General features: G+C 47.8%; 1 protein-coding gene across 3 annotated transcripts in view; it reads right to left on the reverse strand.

The window, feature by feature from the left end:
• The window catches only part of WT1 (WT1 transcription factor), an 88,346-nt gene that overhangs the window by 15,392 nt on the left and 56,003 nt on the right, over positions 1-16,951 (reverse strand). For all 3 annotated transcript variants that reach the window (XM_064657067.1, XM_064657066.1, XM_064657065.1), the window contains 4 exons: positions 15,453-15,575; positions 15,130-15,232; positions 9,162-9,239; positions 26-128 (listed from right to left, as the gene is read on the reverse strand). In XM_064657067.1, the coding sequence (XP_064513137.1) occupies positions 26-128; positions 9,162-9,223 (165 nt within the window). In that variant the 5' untranslated portion in view covers positions 9,224-9,239; positions 15,130-15,232; positions 15,453-15,575. The remainder of the gene's footprint in view (positions 1-25; positions 129-9,161; positions 9,240-15,129; positions 15,233-15,452; positions 15,576-16,951) is intronic.

Below are 16,951 nucleotides of genomic sequence, written 5' to 3' on the forward strand. Positions count from 1 at the left end.
AAGGAGAATGCCCTACTGTACTCACTTGTATGCCTCTGAAAACTCCATGGGTGTGTATTCTGTATTGGGCCCCACAGCTGTATAACATGGGAGCACTGTGGTTCTCATTTTCATATCCTGCTGTATGGCTGCAAATAAAGAGGGGAATAATGGAAAAATTAAATATTTTTCAGTACCCAGCTCCAGGTGAGAGGTTTCATTTCTTACGTCAGTGATAACATATGCAGAGTTCACTTTTATAGACATAATATCCAAGTTCAAATTAAATTCACCAAAGGAAACCCGCTCTGCCTTCAGATGGATCTGCTCCCACTGGCACAATGCACTGACTCCATACATACATCTATTAGTATCCATCAAGATAGTCCAGAAAAAAAAAAAAAAAAGAAAAAAGAAATTGTCATGATTTAAACTCTGATGTATTTCCACAAAGATTTTAGGTAAGAGGGAAAAATTCACATAGCAGCACAACAGTGTCATGTGCACATGTACACATTATTTATCAGTTAAATGTGGGGCTGGCTATTGCTAATATCTTTTGGAATGAGCAAAATGCCTCAAGTTTCACATTAAGTGCAGTGGATTTTTGTCAGCACCTCATGACTCAGATATTACCAGATACTACCAAGAAAGTGATGACATTTATAAGAATAGCAGTCATGTACTCATAAACAGAGATTACAAATCAGTGTCTAAACTATTTATCCCACATAACAGCTTGCAGGATGCACTACAAATTAACCCTTTATAAAAATAAAATAAAAAAAAATCAGTCTATCCCTACTAGGTACAAATTTTCAAGATTTCTCATGCAATACATTAATTTTCAAATTTGCAACTTTTGCTATGTTTTGTGTGTGTCACAGCCATATGTTTCATCTAATTTTGTTCTTCAAAATCCTGTGTGCTCCTGTCCAGAATGCTGGAACATTGCTGTGTTTCCTGTTTGCAGCCTTCTTAATGTCAAAATTCTGTAAATGCATTTAGGTTTTATGTTTGAATGAGTATGTTACATTAATGTGTACATTATCACATGTAGATATATATATTGGCAGTGGTAAGTGTACATGTTTTACACAACACTAGAAATTAGAAAGTGCAGAACAAAGCCCAAGGGCACACATCTAGGGACAAAGATGGATATGTAGGATGTTATCCCAGTCTTTGCCAAATGCTTGCAATAGCAATTTGAAGGGGTCCCTGAGGCCCAGACTCTCATTTCACTGGTCCTTCCTTTCTCTTCGCTCAAAGTTCATGTGCAGAGAGTAGAATTACAAGGAATTTTTAAACCTCTTAAGTGATTTGCAGAACAGGCAGTGGAACTGGAACATGGGACACGTCTAAAGGGTCTGTGAACCTCAGTAAGGAGGAGGGGAGCAGTGTTTGTGAGCAGCTCTGGCTGCAGCAGGTGGGTTGTGCTCCTCCTCACTCAGCCCCACAGCGACTCGCTGGCTGCCACTTGGCAAGTGGGTTCCCTGGGGTCTATTCCTTTGCTGCTTTACACCACCAGCTTCAAATCCTGGCTCCACCTGACTATTCAAATCAAAGCCTACACCTTTTGGGAGGGTATGCTCTGTTTATTTCAATTTTAAGCAGTAAACAGGTGACCATAATGAAATAAGTTATAGAGGGGTGGCAAGAAAGTATCTCTGATCTGTAGTAATGTCTGTAATAACAGATAAAGAAGATGTCATTATCTGATTTAAATGGATTAAACTCTTCTGTAGATATGCACCATGTCCAAATAAATAGGGTCTCCTCTCTCCCTAGGGCCCAGATGTGGCCTTTTGCACCCTAATATAAGTCACAAATTACCATTTGCTGTTACCATTTGATCAGTTGAGGTTCCCCCCCAGCATCAATTTTTCCTTTCTATTTAAAGGCAGCAAGTCTGTACACGTTAAAAAGAAAAAGGGGAGGAGGAAGGATGTTGAAAACACCCAACGTGTGGTGATACACCTGTTGATCACAAATTACACAGTGCATTTTAAAACAGAAATGAAGTGAGAACTACCATCGATAAGGAGGAAGTTCTGCAGCAGAAGCTATTGCTGATCTGTAACACAGCAGTAACCAAGGGTAAATATGAACTTCAGCGTTGGTCACCCTGAGTAACCATGTAACCTCCCATTCCCACCTGTCCTAACAACTTTAAACACTAAATAAACAACAGACACAAAGTCAGATAAGAGGAATTCCCAGGAGAAGCAGGAATATGCAGTAAAAGCTCACACCATAAAACACAGCCCCGCTTTCCCTCCAAATTCTCATGGTTTTCATCTTTCAGTGATAACCTCTCTTGTAAAGACCAGTCAGTTCTGAAATAATTCCTCCCAGGAATAAGAAACAGAACAAAGACCCTGACTGTGCCCTAAGGAATGGCTCTATGAAGGAGAGGTATCCTCCAGATGATCTCTATCTCAATTTTTATTGCACATTTGGGAAGCCTTCCTCAACATTCAGCCTCTTACATATTTCCTCACGTTATTTCTAGTTATACTTCATTAAAACTGTACATACAACTGCAAAGCTGTGAAGATTAAAACCTGTTTTCTGAGCCTCTAGACTCATAACATACTAAGTCCTTAACCAGCTCCCTAGGAGAGACACTTTAATAATCAGGAGCCCTAATTCTCATTTAATATTGGGCACATTTCCATCGGCTTTGGCTGGTACTCAGCGTGGCCATATGGATGATGACAGCAAAATGGATCACAAGAGATTTCTTGGTTAAAATACTGGTTATTCATTATGAAGCACTAAGGAATAATTTGACCTTTGGGGAGATAGGAATTAGCAGGTGGATATTCTTTCCAGCCAGTGGGAAACTGGAACACTGAAGGAGGAGTTCTCACAGACCGTCCCTACAACGCTGCTCCCTTGAACTTCAGCCTTCACTCTGCATCAGTAGTAAACTCATTGTGAAAGATAATTCTTCTTCTCCCTGCCTCTTTACTCCATGCATCCATGATGTATGCCCCAAAATGTGCACCACAGTTGGCACAGTTGGCTTGTTTCATATGGCTGCAGCTTATATACTATAATAAAAGCAGTGATAGAAGAACCGATATAAATCTAAATACGTTATTAAACTCAAACACCCGCTTGATTGCACGCAAGAGACAATGAGCAGATGCAGTGCCACAAACACGAGCAATACAAGTAACTGATGAATTTATATCTGCAATACATTAACTAAATGGAAATCTCCAGAGGGTAGGACATTTCTTAACTTTCACCTTTTCTGGTTGGACACTCTGTGTTTAACTAGGCAAAGAGACAACGCCTTAAACACTTAGGGCACCAAATCTATACATATAAGAATGAAAAATTATCCTGATAGACTCCCAGGATTAGATGACAGTCTAGATCTCCACCAAAGCACATGCTCTCTCTCAGCAGGACAGGCTGCTCAGACAACACCACAGCAGCCTGGAGAACTGCCAGCGGAGCCACTCGCTGCCCTGCTGCAAGTGCACTCTGAGAGCACAGCCAGAGCTCCAAGGGCTGAGCAGCCCCCAGGAGAAGTCAGCTAAAGCCAGGGGCATGATCAGGGAGCAAACAGTTGAATTAACCAAAAAAATGTAAAAAAAAAAAAAAAAAAAAAAAAAAATAGAAAAATCCCCAGTAAGGCCCAGAGTTACAGTCAGGAGAGACACTACATTGATCCCTCCACAGGTCCTAAGTGGACTCAAAACTAAGCAAGGCCAGATGCAGCCAAACTGGCCTGCCAGGATCCAACACAAATTTTTGTTTGAGCAAGGACTGGAGGATTTGGCCTCACCGTCCAGTTCTGCCTTTGCTTGTAAATATACAGCTCCCTTTAACTTCAATGGGAACTGCACAAGGGCAAAAATGGACTATAAATATTTAGAGTTCGGGTTAGCTGGTGAAAAAAGGACTCGGTGTATTTTATTCTCTGGATCTAGACAGCCAGAAACAGACCTGGAAACACAGCCATAAAATGTAATTCTAGATAACTGGGAAACAAAGGCTGATACTTACACAACACGGAATGCTAAGGAAAGGCTCTGTTTTGTAGAGTATTTAAAGGGCTTGCATTTACCATTAGCCCAGCAAATCCTTAACACTCGGAGAGTAGCTCTTTTAAAATGATTAATCTCCAAGTTGTACAGATTGTACAAAGATTAATAAAAATGAAGGTTTTACAGATGAGAATGTGTGATGAAAAACAGAGCAGCTTTAGAGAGTTGTATCAATTTGAGTGGTTATAAAAAAAACCTCATAAAAGATGACATTCTAATCTGAATATTTTAAAAAATAATCAAGCTGCAATTTCTCTCTCACACCATTTTTACTTTGTTAGACTGAAATTGCCTGTCTAATGTATAAAGCAGTTACAACTTAATCTGAAGAGTTAAGCTTTTTATTATTATTTCATAAACCAAAAAAGGGAAGCTTTAGGGCACACTGAGGAGAGTTAGAAAATTTCAGATGAAATGTGAATACGCATTGATTCATGAGATTCAGACTTGGAAGAATAAAAAAAAAGCCAGAAAGCAAGATTACATAAAACAGGCACCACATTAAACCTCAATTTAATTGTGTTTCAGTGCAGGAACAGGAATTTTAGGGTTTAGAAACAGAGCCAAAAATGAGGCAAAGTGAGGGTGTGGGCTAGTGCCGTTGATAACAGAACATAAAGGAAGAGAAGTAGAGCTAATTCCCTCTGCTAAAATATTTACCATCCTAGCACCCTGGGAAAAATAAGTATGAAGACAGCAAAAAGATTCTGATTAGTTATATAGAAGATTCTGTTTCTGCCTGGTTTTTGTCTAACACTATTACAGAGGGTGGAGTATAAAGCTGCATTTTTATCTGTACTTTCCAAGGCAAAGGAATATTAAAAAACACAATTTCACAGATAAGAGCTCTTCTGCCATCTTCAGTGAGAGAACTAGCTGGCTGATGAAAGGAAGGATCTGGATTTTCAGGGGATCTTAGTATTTCTGACTTCAATAGTCTCTCTCTGGTTTGACCTGAGTGGAATCAGGATTTTACCCAACACTTACTTTCAAAATGAGAGCCTCAGCTATAAGTGGGAAAGGATCAATTCAGTATTACAGTAGGTTATTGTCCATTTCCAGTTCATCTTGACTGCAGAACTGAACCTAAGCAGGAAGTTTTGCACCTCAAAATTTTACTAATAATATCACCAAAGCTAAACATAAAAGCTTTTGCAATTCACTCCTAAACAAAACAAGTTTTCACTGTCTTGTTTTAGATGCAGTTTAAAAGTGTTCTGCAGAGAGCACACCTAATATGTCTTCCAGTGAGTGTGAGAAAACAGCAATAAATATCAATTTCCATGGAACATGGTGAGTATTTAACACCCAAGCAAAACTGAAAGGGGAAAACCAACATTTTGTCTGGTTATGCACTCAATTTCAGATGACTGTGGGAAATATGGATCAAAACTTTTTGCTCGAGCAGTTGAAGAGACAATTTTGTCAGGTATTGCTGTTGGGAACGTAGCTACACTTCTTGTCAACCATGTCATATCATTTCCTGCTTGTTATCAGTTATTTTCATGTCACTTTTACGCATAACTCACCGAAATATCAAGAGGAGGTTTATAGTCATGAGGTCTATCTACTCTTACAACTACTACACAATGAAGCAGTGTGTTTAATATTGGATAAACAAAAAAAAAACCCATGAAAATATTAAGAACAGACACAAGTTGAAAAGGTGTCCACTAATGTGGGACATTTTGAGATGTCTGGGACCTGAGTTCTCAGGTCAGCAAAGGACCCACTGGCTTTCCTGCAACAGTATAAATCTAATCTCAGCAGCTCCAAACAAAATACCACAAAATTGGGAACAAATCATCAGCAAACAGTCTGAGGAGATAAAATCCAGTCTGCCAGGGGTGTTTATTGCCTTAGCAATGAAGCTTTCCTTTTGGATTCTTGAAGCTGCCAGCTCACAGACAACAAGCCCACCTTCCCTCTTGTCTACCCAAAGTTCAGAAGGTGACAGAGAGGTCCCAGGACAAACAAGCAACACAATCAACACACCAGTTCACAAGGCACTGTTCTTCCCTCACCTGAGTTATAAGAACAACCTGAGCTCAATCAGAGCTCAATTGAGTTGGCATTCAGAACCTAAACGAAAATCTAAAACACAGATTCAAGTCAGTTGGACTCTATGGTAGAAGTAGTGGATTGTTTTCTTCTCCAGGGACAGCTCCTTGAAGAGAGAAGCTCATCTTGGGCCATCAGACATCCTTTTGGTTTGCCAGCAAGTAGAAACATCTAAAACTCGTGGCTGCAGCCTTTTCTATGTGCTTCCCCATTTACACCTCTCTCCCCTTCCCCTGCCAGTCTGTCACGTTGCTGTATTCTGCCAGAAGACAACATCTCACTTCACCTTAGATGTCTCTCTTCATCACTTAGCAATGGCTGGTCAGGGACTCTATTCCATGCCTTTTACTGCTCACCTCTGCTTGTCTCAGGCCACGCCTTCCACAGATTCCTAATGCTTACAGCTACCGAAAGCACTCAAAGACTAAACTCCACTGAGACAAAAGAACTTCTTGCTGTCAGTTCCAATATCCAATATGAAAATATCCGTGGAGGAAAAAACACTTGGGAAAAGCAGACTTCTATGGCCTTAAAGACATAAGCTGCAGCAGGCTCTGAGCAGATAAAATCATTCAATAGTTTAGACGCCCAGCTTTTGATCACACACAAAGAGGACTGCTCTTAAGCTTGCAACTCAACAGGAATGGTTTTCACGATGACTGAAAAGGACAGTTTTGGACACCTGGCAGTACTCCTTCCTCAAATTCGAACTTTTAATCTGGGGTGAGGAGATTCTGGAGCTCATCACTCAAATATTGGCAAGAACGTAAAGAGCTAAAACTAGAATGCTCTCAGACAAACTGCCAGGTAAATTCAGCATAGAAACTGCTAACTAACACTGCCTGAAATGCATGGCAACAGCTTCATTTCAGTGTGTTAAACCTGTGCTGAACATGAACCCAGAAAGCAAGCTACTGACCTGGGCTGCTGTCAAGTATAAAGTGTATGACCTGTAAGTTTTATATAATTGTAGAGTTCTCTAACTGTTTGCAGAACTCACTGGCAACGTCTTCTTCCTTCTTATAATGTGCCTTATTGAAGCCAGGAAGAACTGCTGGGGAGAACTGAAGGCGAGGAGCTAAATAGGGACTGTCATCGTTGGACAGAATCTAGAAGCTCCATATTTCAACAGAAAGATTGATTCCAAAATTCTTAAATTACAACTACAAGGTTGAGAAAAGCATCTGAAATACTAAACGCCTGGAAATCACTTATGAACAGTTCATATATTTTGAAGATGTAAATCTAGGGAAGAATACCTTATGTTCATGGCAACTGAGATTGGAGGTACTGTGTATTGTAACTCTCAGCCAGAAAAGACAGATAACTATTTTGGCTCATATTACCAGTGATGAGGCTATGTCTAGCACTGATTTTCCACAGATTCTACAATCTTGGCCTATACCAAAACTTTCAGCTTTGTTTTACCATAGATCATTCATCTTGATTTTTCCCCCCCCTTTTCATGCATCCTAGGTCACATACTTTACACTGCTAACAGTCTGACTCCTGGACAAGTAAGAAGCCATTTATTTTGTTCAGTACTCCTTTAATATTTCTATTGTGACTTTTTTTTTTTCACTGAGTTCCCCAAAGAATAACCTCTTCCTTGCTTTAATAACTTGGACCTCGGTCAAGGTTGATGTGTTTCTCCATTTTGCAGGATATTTTCTTCAGAAGAGACAAAACAGTGTCTAATACTGAAATGACTGATCTTTAAAGGGTACAGTTTAAAGAGGAAATCAAAAACACTTATGTGGGAAAAAAAGTAGGAAATAACCTTTAAAAGAGGGGATCAGCAGCAAAGACAGTGAACTGTACACAACTGCAGGATTTTTGGATCTTCTCTAACCATAAGAGAGCTCCATGACAGACCTCTTCAGGCTCAATTCTTTCCTTCACTTCAATACAGATAGTTTACTAGTTACTATCTTCTCCCTCTAACCTTCAAACCACCATTTGGGAATGAGCTAGAAGCAGATCCATAACATTTTATTCCTTCATCACATGACAGCACTGTACACAAAGCCCACCTTGAACAAGAATTTTGACATTTATGGACAACTGCATGAAAGCACAGATCTATGCATGAAAGCACAGAGCTATGCAAGGCTTTCCTCGGCCTCTCCTGTTGTTCACTTGGGGCAACACAAGCACAGACACTGAGACCATCTCAAACCCGGCAATACCTGCCTTCAGTGGGGGGAGTTTTCACAGCCAATTATCTACTCAGAGCAGCGAATTATCTACTCCGTGGCTTTCTCTGGGCTAAGATCGAAAGGTGGCTCTGTCACTCATGGTCGCGATCGCAGATGAAACGAGCTGAGGACACGGCTGTGCATCAGCCTCGCGGGTCTCGGTCCTGCCCCTCCCGCCGGAGGATCCCCTACCCTGGCAGGGCTGACGGAGGCACCGGGCACAGGCACCGGAGCCTGACCCCCCTCCGTGGGCCGCCACCCCGGCGGGGCCCCGCGGCGCCTCGGAGCCTTCCTGCCCGCCCAGGCGCAGGAAGCCCCGCGGGGGAGGCGGGCCGGAGCCTCTTCCCGGCAGGTGGGAGGGCGACAATGGCCGGGAGGAAGGAAGCCGGGAGGCGGCCGGGCCGGGACACAGGACGCAGGGCCTGGCGAAGGCAGGGAAAGGGAAGAGGGATGGTAGGAAGGGGGCGACAGCTCAAGGAGGAGAGCGCGAAGGGGCCGCGGCTGCTCCTCTGGGACGGGCCCAGGGACCGGGAACGGGCACAGCCCATCCCTGCCCTGCTCTGCCCTGCCCGGGGACCCCAGCCCGGCCCCGGCGGGACAGGGCGGCTCCGGCGCTTCGGCCCTGAAACATCCAGGGCTGGGCTCCATGGGCGCGGCACCCCAGCCCTCAGCCCAGGCTATTCCAGGGATTATCAAAATCCCGGCAAACTGCAGCCAGATGATGAGCCGTTCTCAGGACCGGACAGTATTCTTTTCGTGCAAGTCATGGGATTCAAGACGTAAAATACAAGATTAAGTTAGCTCAGTAACACAGCTACACTAGGGCAACAGGTTAGAAGAGAACAAAGCTCCTTACCCCTTCAGTGTGGATCCCAAGTTCATTTGATTCCATGTCATGCATTCAAGCTGCGAGGTCATTTGGTATAAATTGTCACTGTTGAGAAAACATGTAGAATTAGAACTAAAGTTACAGATATCAAACAAAAAACCAATACATCAAGATATCAACCATTTCTTTGTTATTGATTTTAACTATATCTAAGAGCAGAAAGTAAATTTATATAATCCCTCTATCTACGTATTATGAATTTTTAAAAAAAAATAAAAGGAAATAGAAGAAAATAAAGGCTGTGGATCGAAAAGTCCCTTTGAATCTGCAAGCCTGACGATTTTTAAACAGCTGGAAATGGAGACATAAAACTTCTTCCTTACAGAAAAACTATATCCGATATTGACACACATAATATCCGATATTGAAATGAGTAAAACGAATATAGGCAGCCGGGTGGACTAACGCAGCGGATTATTTGTTTTAAAAAGTCAAATCTGTTAACTATTTTAACCAGGAGTGTGAGGGACCACGTGGGTAATGGAGTGAAACAGCTATCGTGACTCATGATGGATGTTACTACATAGAGGGGCTTGACAAGCGGGAGAAAAATGGAGTGGCTGGGCGATAAACGAAGCTCGCCGCTGGAACAGGCTCTTTCCCCGCCGGTACACACCGAAGGCAGCCCGGCGGCGGCGGCCCGCGGCTTCCCCGCCACCGCAGCGGCAAACCCGGGCAGCGCGGCCGCGGTGCGGGACGGTGGGAGGCGGACCCGGAGCCCCGGGAGTGCTCGCCCGGCCCGGCAAATCTCCAGCGGGCCGAGGAGGTGCCGCCTCCCGGGACAGGCTCCCCCCGGGCCGCCTGCGGGGCTCCCCCGCTCCGGGGTCTCCCCGCAGCGCAGCTCCCCGGCGAGCGGCGGGGGGACGAGGCGGGAGCCCCCAGCCCTTCAGCCGGGAGATGTGATTGATGCCGGGGAACAGCCGCGCACAATAAACGCAAGTCTCCCCGTTGATTAATCACACCTAAAATCGCTGGACTTTGGCGGTGAATTTATCTCATTGTTATTAGAAGAGGGTATTTTTTTCTTCTTCTTTTTTTTTTTTTTTTTACTTCGTGGCAGGTAGAAGAGACCTAAAAAAGTCCGATTCCAGTGGGAAGCTTTTGCATATAAAAACAAATTAAGTGACTTCAATCTCGAAGTATGCGTAATATCATTTGTCAGTATCACTGGACACTATTATTCATTAGTATGTCTGAAGTGCTATTATGCTACTACAATGTCCTGCATATCAGCTCAGGAATTGTTAAACTCTCCTGCAGTTTCCCCATTTGCAATAGCAGTCCGTGCTGGTCTGTGCCAACTACGTTTTGCAATTCCACGAATTCTTCCTGTAATGCTGCTGTAATTAATTCCTCCAGGACCCTGATTTTTATTAGAAGTGCCCGCCCGATGCATTTACAGCAGGAGATTTCCCTTTAACTTTCTTTCGCTTGACAGTTCATTTATAAGAGCCTCCCCCACAATATCCACTTTTTCCCCCTCCTTTGCTTTTTCATAAAGCAATACACTTATTCATCTTGTCACAGCTCGCAGCCACTGTATTCCATGCCGCCTTTGGGTGACAGTGTCCAAAACAAACCAGCGCAGTGCCCGCGGTCAGGGGACACCGCAGCCCCCCTGGCCAAAATCCCTCCCGACCCCCCCGCGGTACGGCCGCGCTTCGCTCCTGGCTGTGCAGCGGCAGCTGAACGGCGGAGCCCGAGCTGCCTTCAGCCTCCGAAGGGAGCCCGGAGCGGCTCCCCGGAAGCTGGGCGTCGTGGGAAGCACTGGGAGATACAGGGCGAGCGGAACTCCGCTACTTGGGCTAAACCCCGCTCTACCATAACCGGTGCCTCCGGAACGGGACGGCCGCAGGAGAGACCCGCAGCCTTCGCACCCCTTGTCCTCCCTGTGCATGGGGCAGGAGCCGGGGATGAGTGCGGGGGGAGCAGGTGCCCGGGCGCGGACCCCACGCCAGCCCGGCCCGGCGGGGGCGCGTTTCAGCTGCGCGACTGGAACAGAAAGAGAAGTTTGACTTGAGGCCCCGAGAGCGGATTCCCGCGGGATACGCTGCCGACTCGCGGGTGGGGAATACCGCGGGACAGGGGTGCCCGCGGGCTGCAGAGGCGGTCTGCGCGATCTCTGCTGCTGGCAGTCGTAAAGGGGAGAAACCCTTTTTCTATGCTGAGCCGCGGCCCGTCGAGGTTTCCATCTCGAACAAACCGGAATTGTCCAAGCTTTGGCTAAATCGTGGGAACCGGCCCTAGGAGGGAGGCAGGTGAGCATCGCCGGGCTTCGCGCCCCTTAAAGCCGGAGGCAGGAACGGCCGCGCCGGGGACCACCGGGCACCGACTGGGATTAAACACCTCGCATCTGACACGAAAGAGAACAGGGCGTCCCTAACGCCATTTACGCCTGGCCATGGCCTATTATTGACAGTACCGTGAGATGATCTCATGGAATTAACAGATCCGCTCAAAATCTCGGCTTTGGATGAGGTTTGAATGATGAGGAGGAGGAAAGCGGGGTCTCCAGGGATATGCCTGCGCTGATTCCAATCTGAATCCTTGGCCCCTCTAACGGCCACAAAGAAGACACTAAAAATAACTTATTTTCATTACAGAGATGCTTTTAAAGAGAAACGAGAGGAAGGGGGGGAACATTTCTACAACGGGGATTAATGTAAGTTGGAGTGGAATAAAAGGAAGTCAATGCTGAGCGAAAAGGGAACTTAAAAGGAAACCAGTAGTAGATCATATAGAGTTTGTTTTGGCCTGCACTGCAGTATTATCGAGTTCTTGACCTCTGCACAGAAACAGCTATAATCTGAACTGAGACTCCTCCACTTTTAGAGTCTTTGCAAGTGTGACTCACAGTAAATTTTCAACATCGAGCATGTTTACTACATTAAACAGCGCGAGGTAGAAAAGTTCACATCACCATTTTAATGGACTCACAAACGCACACTTGTGATCTGCGCGGGTTTGTCATCCGTGTCCAGCTACCAACCACAGGCGCAGGGCTCCCTGGCAGCACAGCGGGCCGCGCTATAAACAGAGAGCAAGTAGTTGCCGAGGCGAGAGATTTCAGAGAGAGTTTTGCTTCCAGTATAAGAATTACGATCTTTTAACCATTTCCTTCAAGCTGCCGCCTTCCCCACTGCTTTGCCTCGCTACGGGAGGGATGGCGAGGCCCTCTCCCCGAGTGCCCCAGCCAGATCGGGAGCTGTGCTGGCGGAGGGACCCTCCTGCCCACGCCCACCCGCGACCCTGCGCAGGTCCCTCGGGGAGCGGGGAAGCCCAGAGTGGTCCCTTGCAGCCAGACGGGGACATGGCGAGGAGCGAGAGGAGAGAGCATCGGATGGAGGTGGCTTCCTTTACACCTCCTCGCGGTGCTCTCTCGCTTCACCTCTGCCGGCCCAGGCATCACCCTTAGGGTCGTGTTCGACACGAGGGTGTGGCCCTGACAGGACTACGCAAGGAGGAGCAGACCCACCTTGGAGTGGGCGAGGGACCACAAACAACGCCCGAGCGCTACTCCAGAGAGGAGGTGCTGCAGGGCAAACACCGGCCGGCGCATCCCCCCGGAGAGAGAGGCAACACCTCCCGCCCCCGACCTCGTCTCCTCCGCCACATCACCCTCCTCTCCACTGCTCAAGGCGAACGATAGCGCCTGCCGTCCCCAGCCAGTTCGAGGAAGGATGAACCACCCCCCCTTCCAGGGATGAGCATCCATCACGGCCGGCCCCGGCGCTCGGATGCGGCGACCGAGCAAATCACTTGTCAAAGCAGAGCTGTCAAACTTCACCCGAACTGCGAAAAGTGAAAGAAACCTTCGCAAAGGAGGTGCGGAATAAATACGGTCTTGAAAAAAAGAAACCCAAAAACAACTTATCCAAATCAATATAAATATGGATAAGGACAGTGAGGCCTTTTTCAGGGCCTTGGAGATGCGGCAAATGAATCCCCTCCCTTTCTGCACCGCAACTACTCATCCACAGGAAGAACACTTGTTTGTTAGGAAGATCGGGTTTTTTCCTAGGCGTTTTTGAATGTGTTCACTAGGAGGACACTTATTAATCTCCTTTATTAAGGGGAGGCCGCACCGAGCTCGCCCACCTGTGCGGGCCTCGATGCGGGAGATCTGTGGGGCTGCTCTCGACGTGGAACAAGTTCTGCCTGAATTACACCCCCACACATCAGTATTGGCTTCTGTGAGCTTTAAGGGCTTAAATTCTTATCCTATCGGAGTAAACCGTAAACCTTCCAGGGAGTAGGGCAGGATCAAGGTTGAGGTCGGGAGGAAATCCGACCTCAGGTGCGGGTCCCGAAACGCTGGGCGGGAGGTGGCCGTGTTAAGGCAGTGACACCGCTGTGCTCACCCCCTGCCCGACGCCGCCTCAGTGGAGGCACATGGAGGAGAGAGCTCTCGACACTATCAGCGATCTCCTATCGGAATCACATCTCCCAGGTGTTGCCGCTTCCAGGAGCGGGGCGATGGGGAGCCCTGGGGTCTGGTGGGACTGAGGAGAACGGTGTCTGCCCGCGGCCGCTCGGAACTGCCGTCTCCGAGCCTCCCTACAAATCATATTTATAGATTTCCCTGCACGGCGAGCAATCTCTGTCACTTCAGCGCAGGAGTTTGCCCCGCCAATTATTCTGCGAGCTAATCTCTCTGGATAGACTTCTTTCCTTCCTTCATTACCTCATTCCCTCCTTCCCTTGACGTCAACTCACGTTCATTAGTGAAGGGGCTTCTGGAAGTGACAGAATTTTGTTGTCTCACGTCCAGTGTTGATTAATCAGAGATGATATAACCGGCCTACAAGAGAAGCCGCTCGCGGCTTCCTTCTCAGAGGCACATTGTTTTGTGTGCGAGAGTTACTTAGCAACTCCAAGATACGGGACTGGCTCCAAGTTCACAAAAAGTTGAAGAATAAATTTTGGGAAACTTCTTTTACTCACTAAACACATTGTAAAACTCCAACGCCCAGCCCCCATGTCAGACCGAAAAAAAAAAAAAACAAACGGGAAGCCGCGCTTGCCACAGGCCCATCTGTTGGCAAAGAGATTTCGTTGCTTGCAGCAAAGCTCCAGGCGCACCTTTCTCCCAGCAAGGAAATCCGATAGGTTTATTGCCCCGATTTCAATAAATAACCTCCCTCCCTGCAGGCCAGTTCCCATCACTTCTGGGAGCCACTGGAAGGGCTCTTGGTCTGCAAGACGAAGCCCTCAGACGGACCTGAGTTTTAACTGCGTGCATCACGCTCTGCCTATCACTGTTGCTCACCAACCAGCGCTCCTACACCTTCTCGGCCTCGAGGGAGAGCTCCGGGGCTGCGGGAAGAAGGCGTAGGGGCCGGGCCAGCAGCGGGTCCCTGTAGCCCCAGAGTCAGCTGGGCTGTCCCGGGTAAATCCCACCGGCGTGGTTAAGGGCAAATCCCAAAGTTTTTGCACCAGCGGGCTACCGGGCAGGAGTCTTCCAAGGAGAACAGGCAGCCCGGCTCCCTTCTCCCAGAGGCGGCCGGCACCTGCCGCTGCAGAGCGGCTCTCCCGAGCCCGCCCGGGATGCTCTGCCAGGGCCGCCGTCCCCCGAGAACTCTGGCCCGGGAGGGCGAGGAGACCGGGAAATCTCCGGGACACGTCGGGGCCCGGGGTGGAAGGCGTGGAGTCTTTTTTTCGTTTTGTGGGGTTTGGTTTTTTTGAGATTTAGTTTGTTTGTTTGGGTTGGGTTTTGGTTTGGTTTTGGGGTTTTGGTTTGGTTTGGGTTTGTTTGGTACGGTTTGGGTTTTACGTGCGAATCTTTTTTTTTTTTCTTTTGAGAAGGATAAAAATAAATCTGTCTCCTTGTATAAAGGACAAGCTGTTTGAACGGCATGCGGGGGAGAGAGACCGCGTCCCAGCAACAACCCGCGCGAAAGGAGGGAAGGCAAAGCTCCCCTGCCGGCGGAGGTACCTGTTGTAGGGGGCCCGGAGGAGCAGGGCCTGGCTGCCCGTGCAGCTGTCGGTGGGGGTGTGACAGCCGTACACCGGGGGAGGCACCGAGTATTGCTGGTCCCCTGCGGAGAAAGCGGGAAAGAGTTAACCCCTGCGGCGACCGGCCGCCCCTCCACTCGCCCTGCGCTGCAGAGCGGGCTCCAGGGCCCCGTCCTCCAGCATCGGGGCATCTGTGCCAGGCCTGTAGGGGGTTGGGGCAGCGGTACGACTCCGGAGCCACCCTGGATTGCCAGCCGGGCGGCAAAGCCCTTCGAGACGGGCTCCCGCGGAGGCTGAAATTACCTAGGGAGGGCTGCTGGCTGATGGGGTCCTCGTGTTTGAAGGAGTGGTTCGTAAACTGAGCGGCGGGGTGAGACGGCGTGTGGCCATAGCTGGGGGTCCCGTCAAACGCCACGGTGCTGTAACCTGCCGAAGAGACCACAGCGGGGTTAGCAGGCGCCCCCCGACAAGCCCCTCCGAGCAGGCGTCGAGAGAGAGGAGCCCGCGCCCGGCCGAGCGCCGCGGGCTCCCAAATACTTCGCGATTATCGCACCCGCGGGGCTGCTGCCGGCGGAAAAGGACAGGCCCGGAGCGTGCCCCCTTCGTTCACTCTCCCACCGCCCCTCTCAGCACACGCACTTCGCAAGGCTGCGGGCGCGGGGACCCCCGCGGGACCCCCCCGCTGCGGGCAGAGCCGAGCCGGGCTGCCCGCTCCGAGGGGCGGAAAGTCGGAAGTCTCGTTCGTGCTTAAAGAGAACAGATCGGCTTCGGTAATAAAAAGGATGTTTTCATTAATTGTTGCTCATATTAAAGAGGAAGATTCCCATCTGCTTAGTGTACTCATCTGGCGTTTCCAATTTAGAAGTTACCCTTTAATCTTGCTTTTTTTTTTTCTTTATTTTTTTTAAGAGCCGCTTTCTGAAGAGTCTGCAATAAAGAGGCGGAATGTTACATGCAAAAATAAAACTCCTCCTTTCAGTGAAAATTGCTCTCCAAAATAATAAACAGCCTATTTTGTTTCCTACACCGAGCAGATTCAGATGGAAAGAGACCACCTCTGCTGACCCCGGGCCGACACGGAATCGTAAATCAGGTGCTTGGACACCAACTTTCATTAATGACTTGGAGCTGGCTAAACAACTTCAGCTAAAAAAGTAATTACAAAGTAATATTATCTCGGAGGCTTCTCGGCTCATCAGCATTTACCCCGAGAACCAAGCTCCTCCGAGAGTCACTCAAAAAAAAAAAAAAAACAAAACCAACCAAAACCAAACCAAAAACCAAAACAAAAAAACCACAAAACAAAACAAAAAGTCCGACGCGGGCTGGGAAAAGAAACCAAAGGGACTACGACCGCTTCCTCCCTCACACTCCTCTCCCTTAACCTGCTTATTCCAGCACGGTCATCCTCCACAGACCCGTCTGGATGGGCTGTGTGGCTGGAGAGGGATTTTGTTAGTAGAGAGGGAGCACTCGGGATTGTTTTCAGGCGCTTCTCTCAGTTCCCCTTCGATGTCGGGTGCTCGGCGCAGGGTAGGTCTCTGTTTTACTGCCGCTGGTCGGTGATCACAGCGAGTTTCAGGGAGAATAAAATGCAGAGGCAGCAAAGGGATCCGAATGTTGCTTCTCCATTTTATTCTCTTTGCAGACAGGCTGGATCCAGCGACATCACAGGATGTCATTAACCTGCGCGGCTGAGCGGGAGAAACGAAGGGAGCAACGGGGAGGGGAAAAAATATAAGCCAGAAGGCTTTGAAACCTTCACCTTCTCGATGATTTTAGGTCGGCCCTGAGACTGCGGG

This window comes from Pseudopipra pipra, chromosome 6 (assembly GCF_036250125.1).
Source record: "Pseudopipra pipra isolate bDixPip1 chromosome 6, bDixPip1.hap1, whole genome shotgun sequence".
NCBI classification, from domain to species: Eukaryota; Metazoa; Chordata; class Aves; order Passeriformes; family Pipridae; genus Pseudopipra; species Pseudopipra pipra.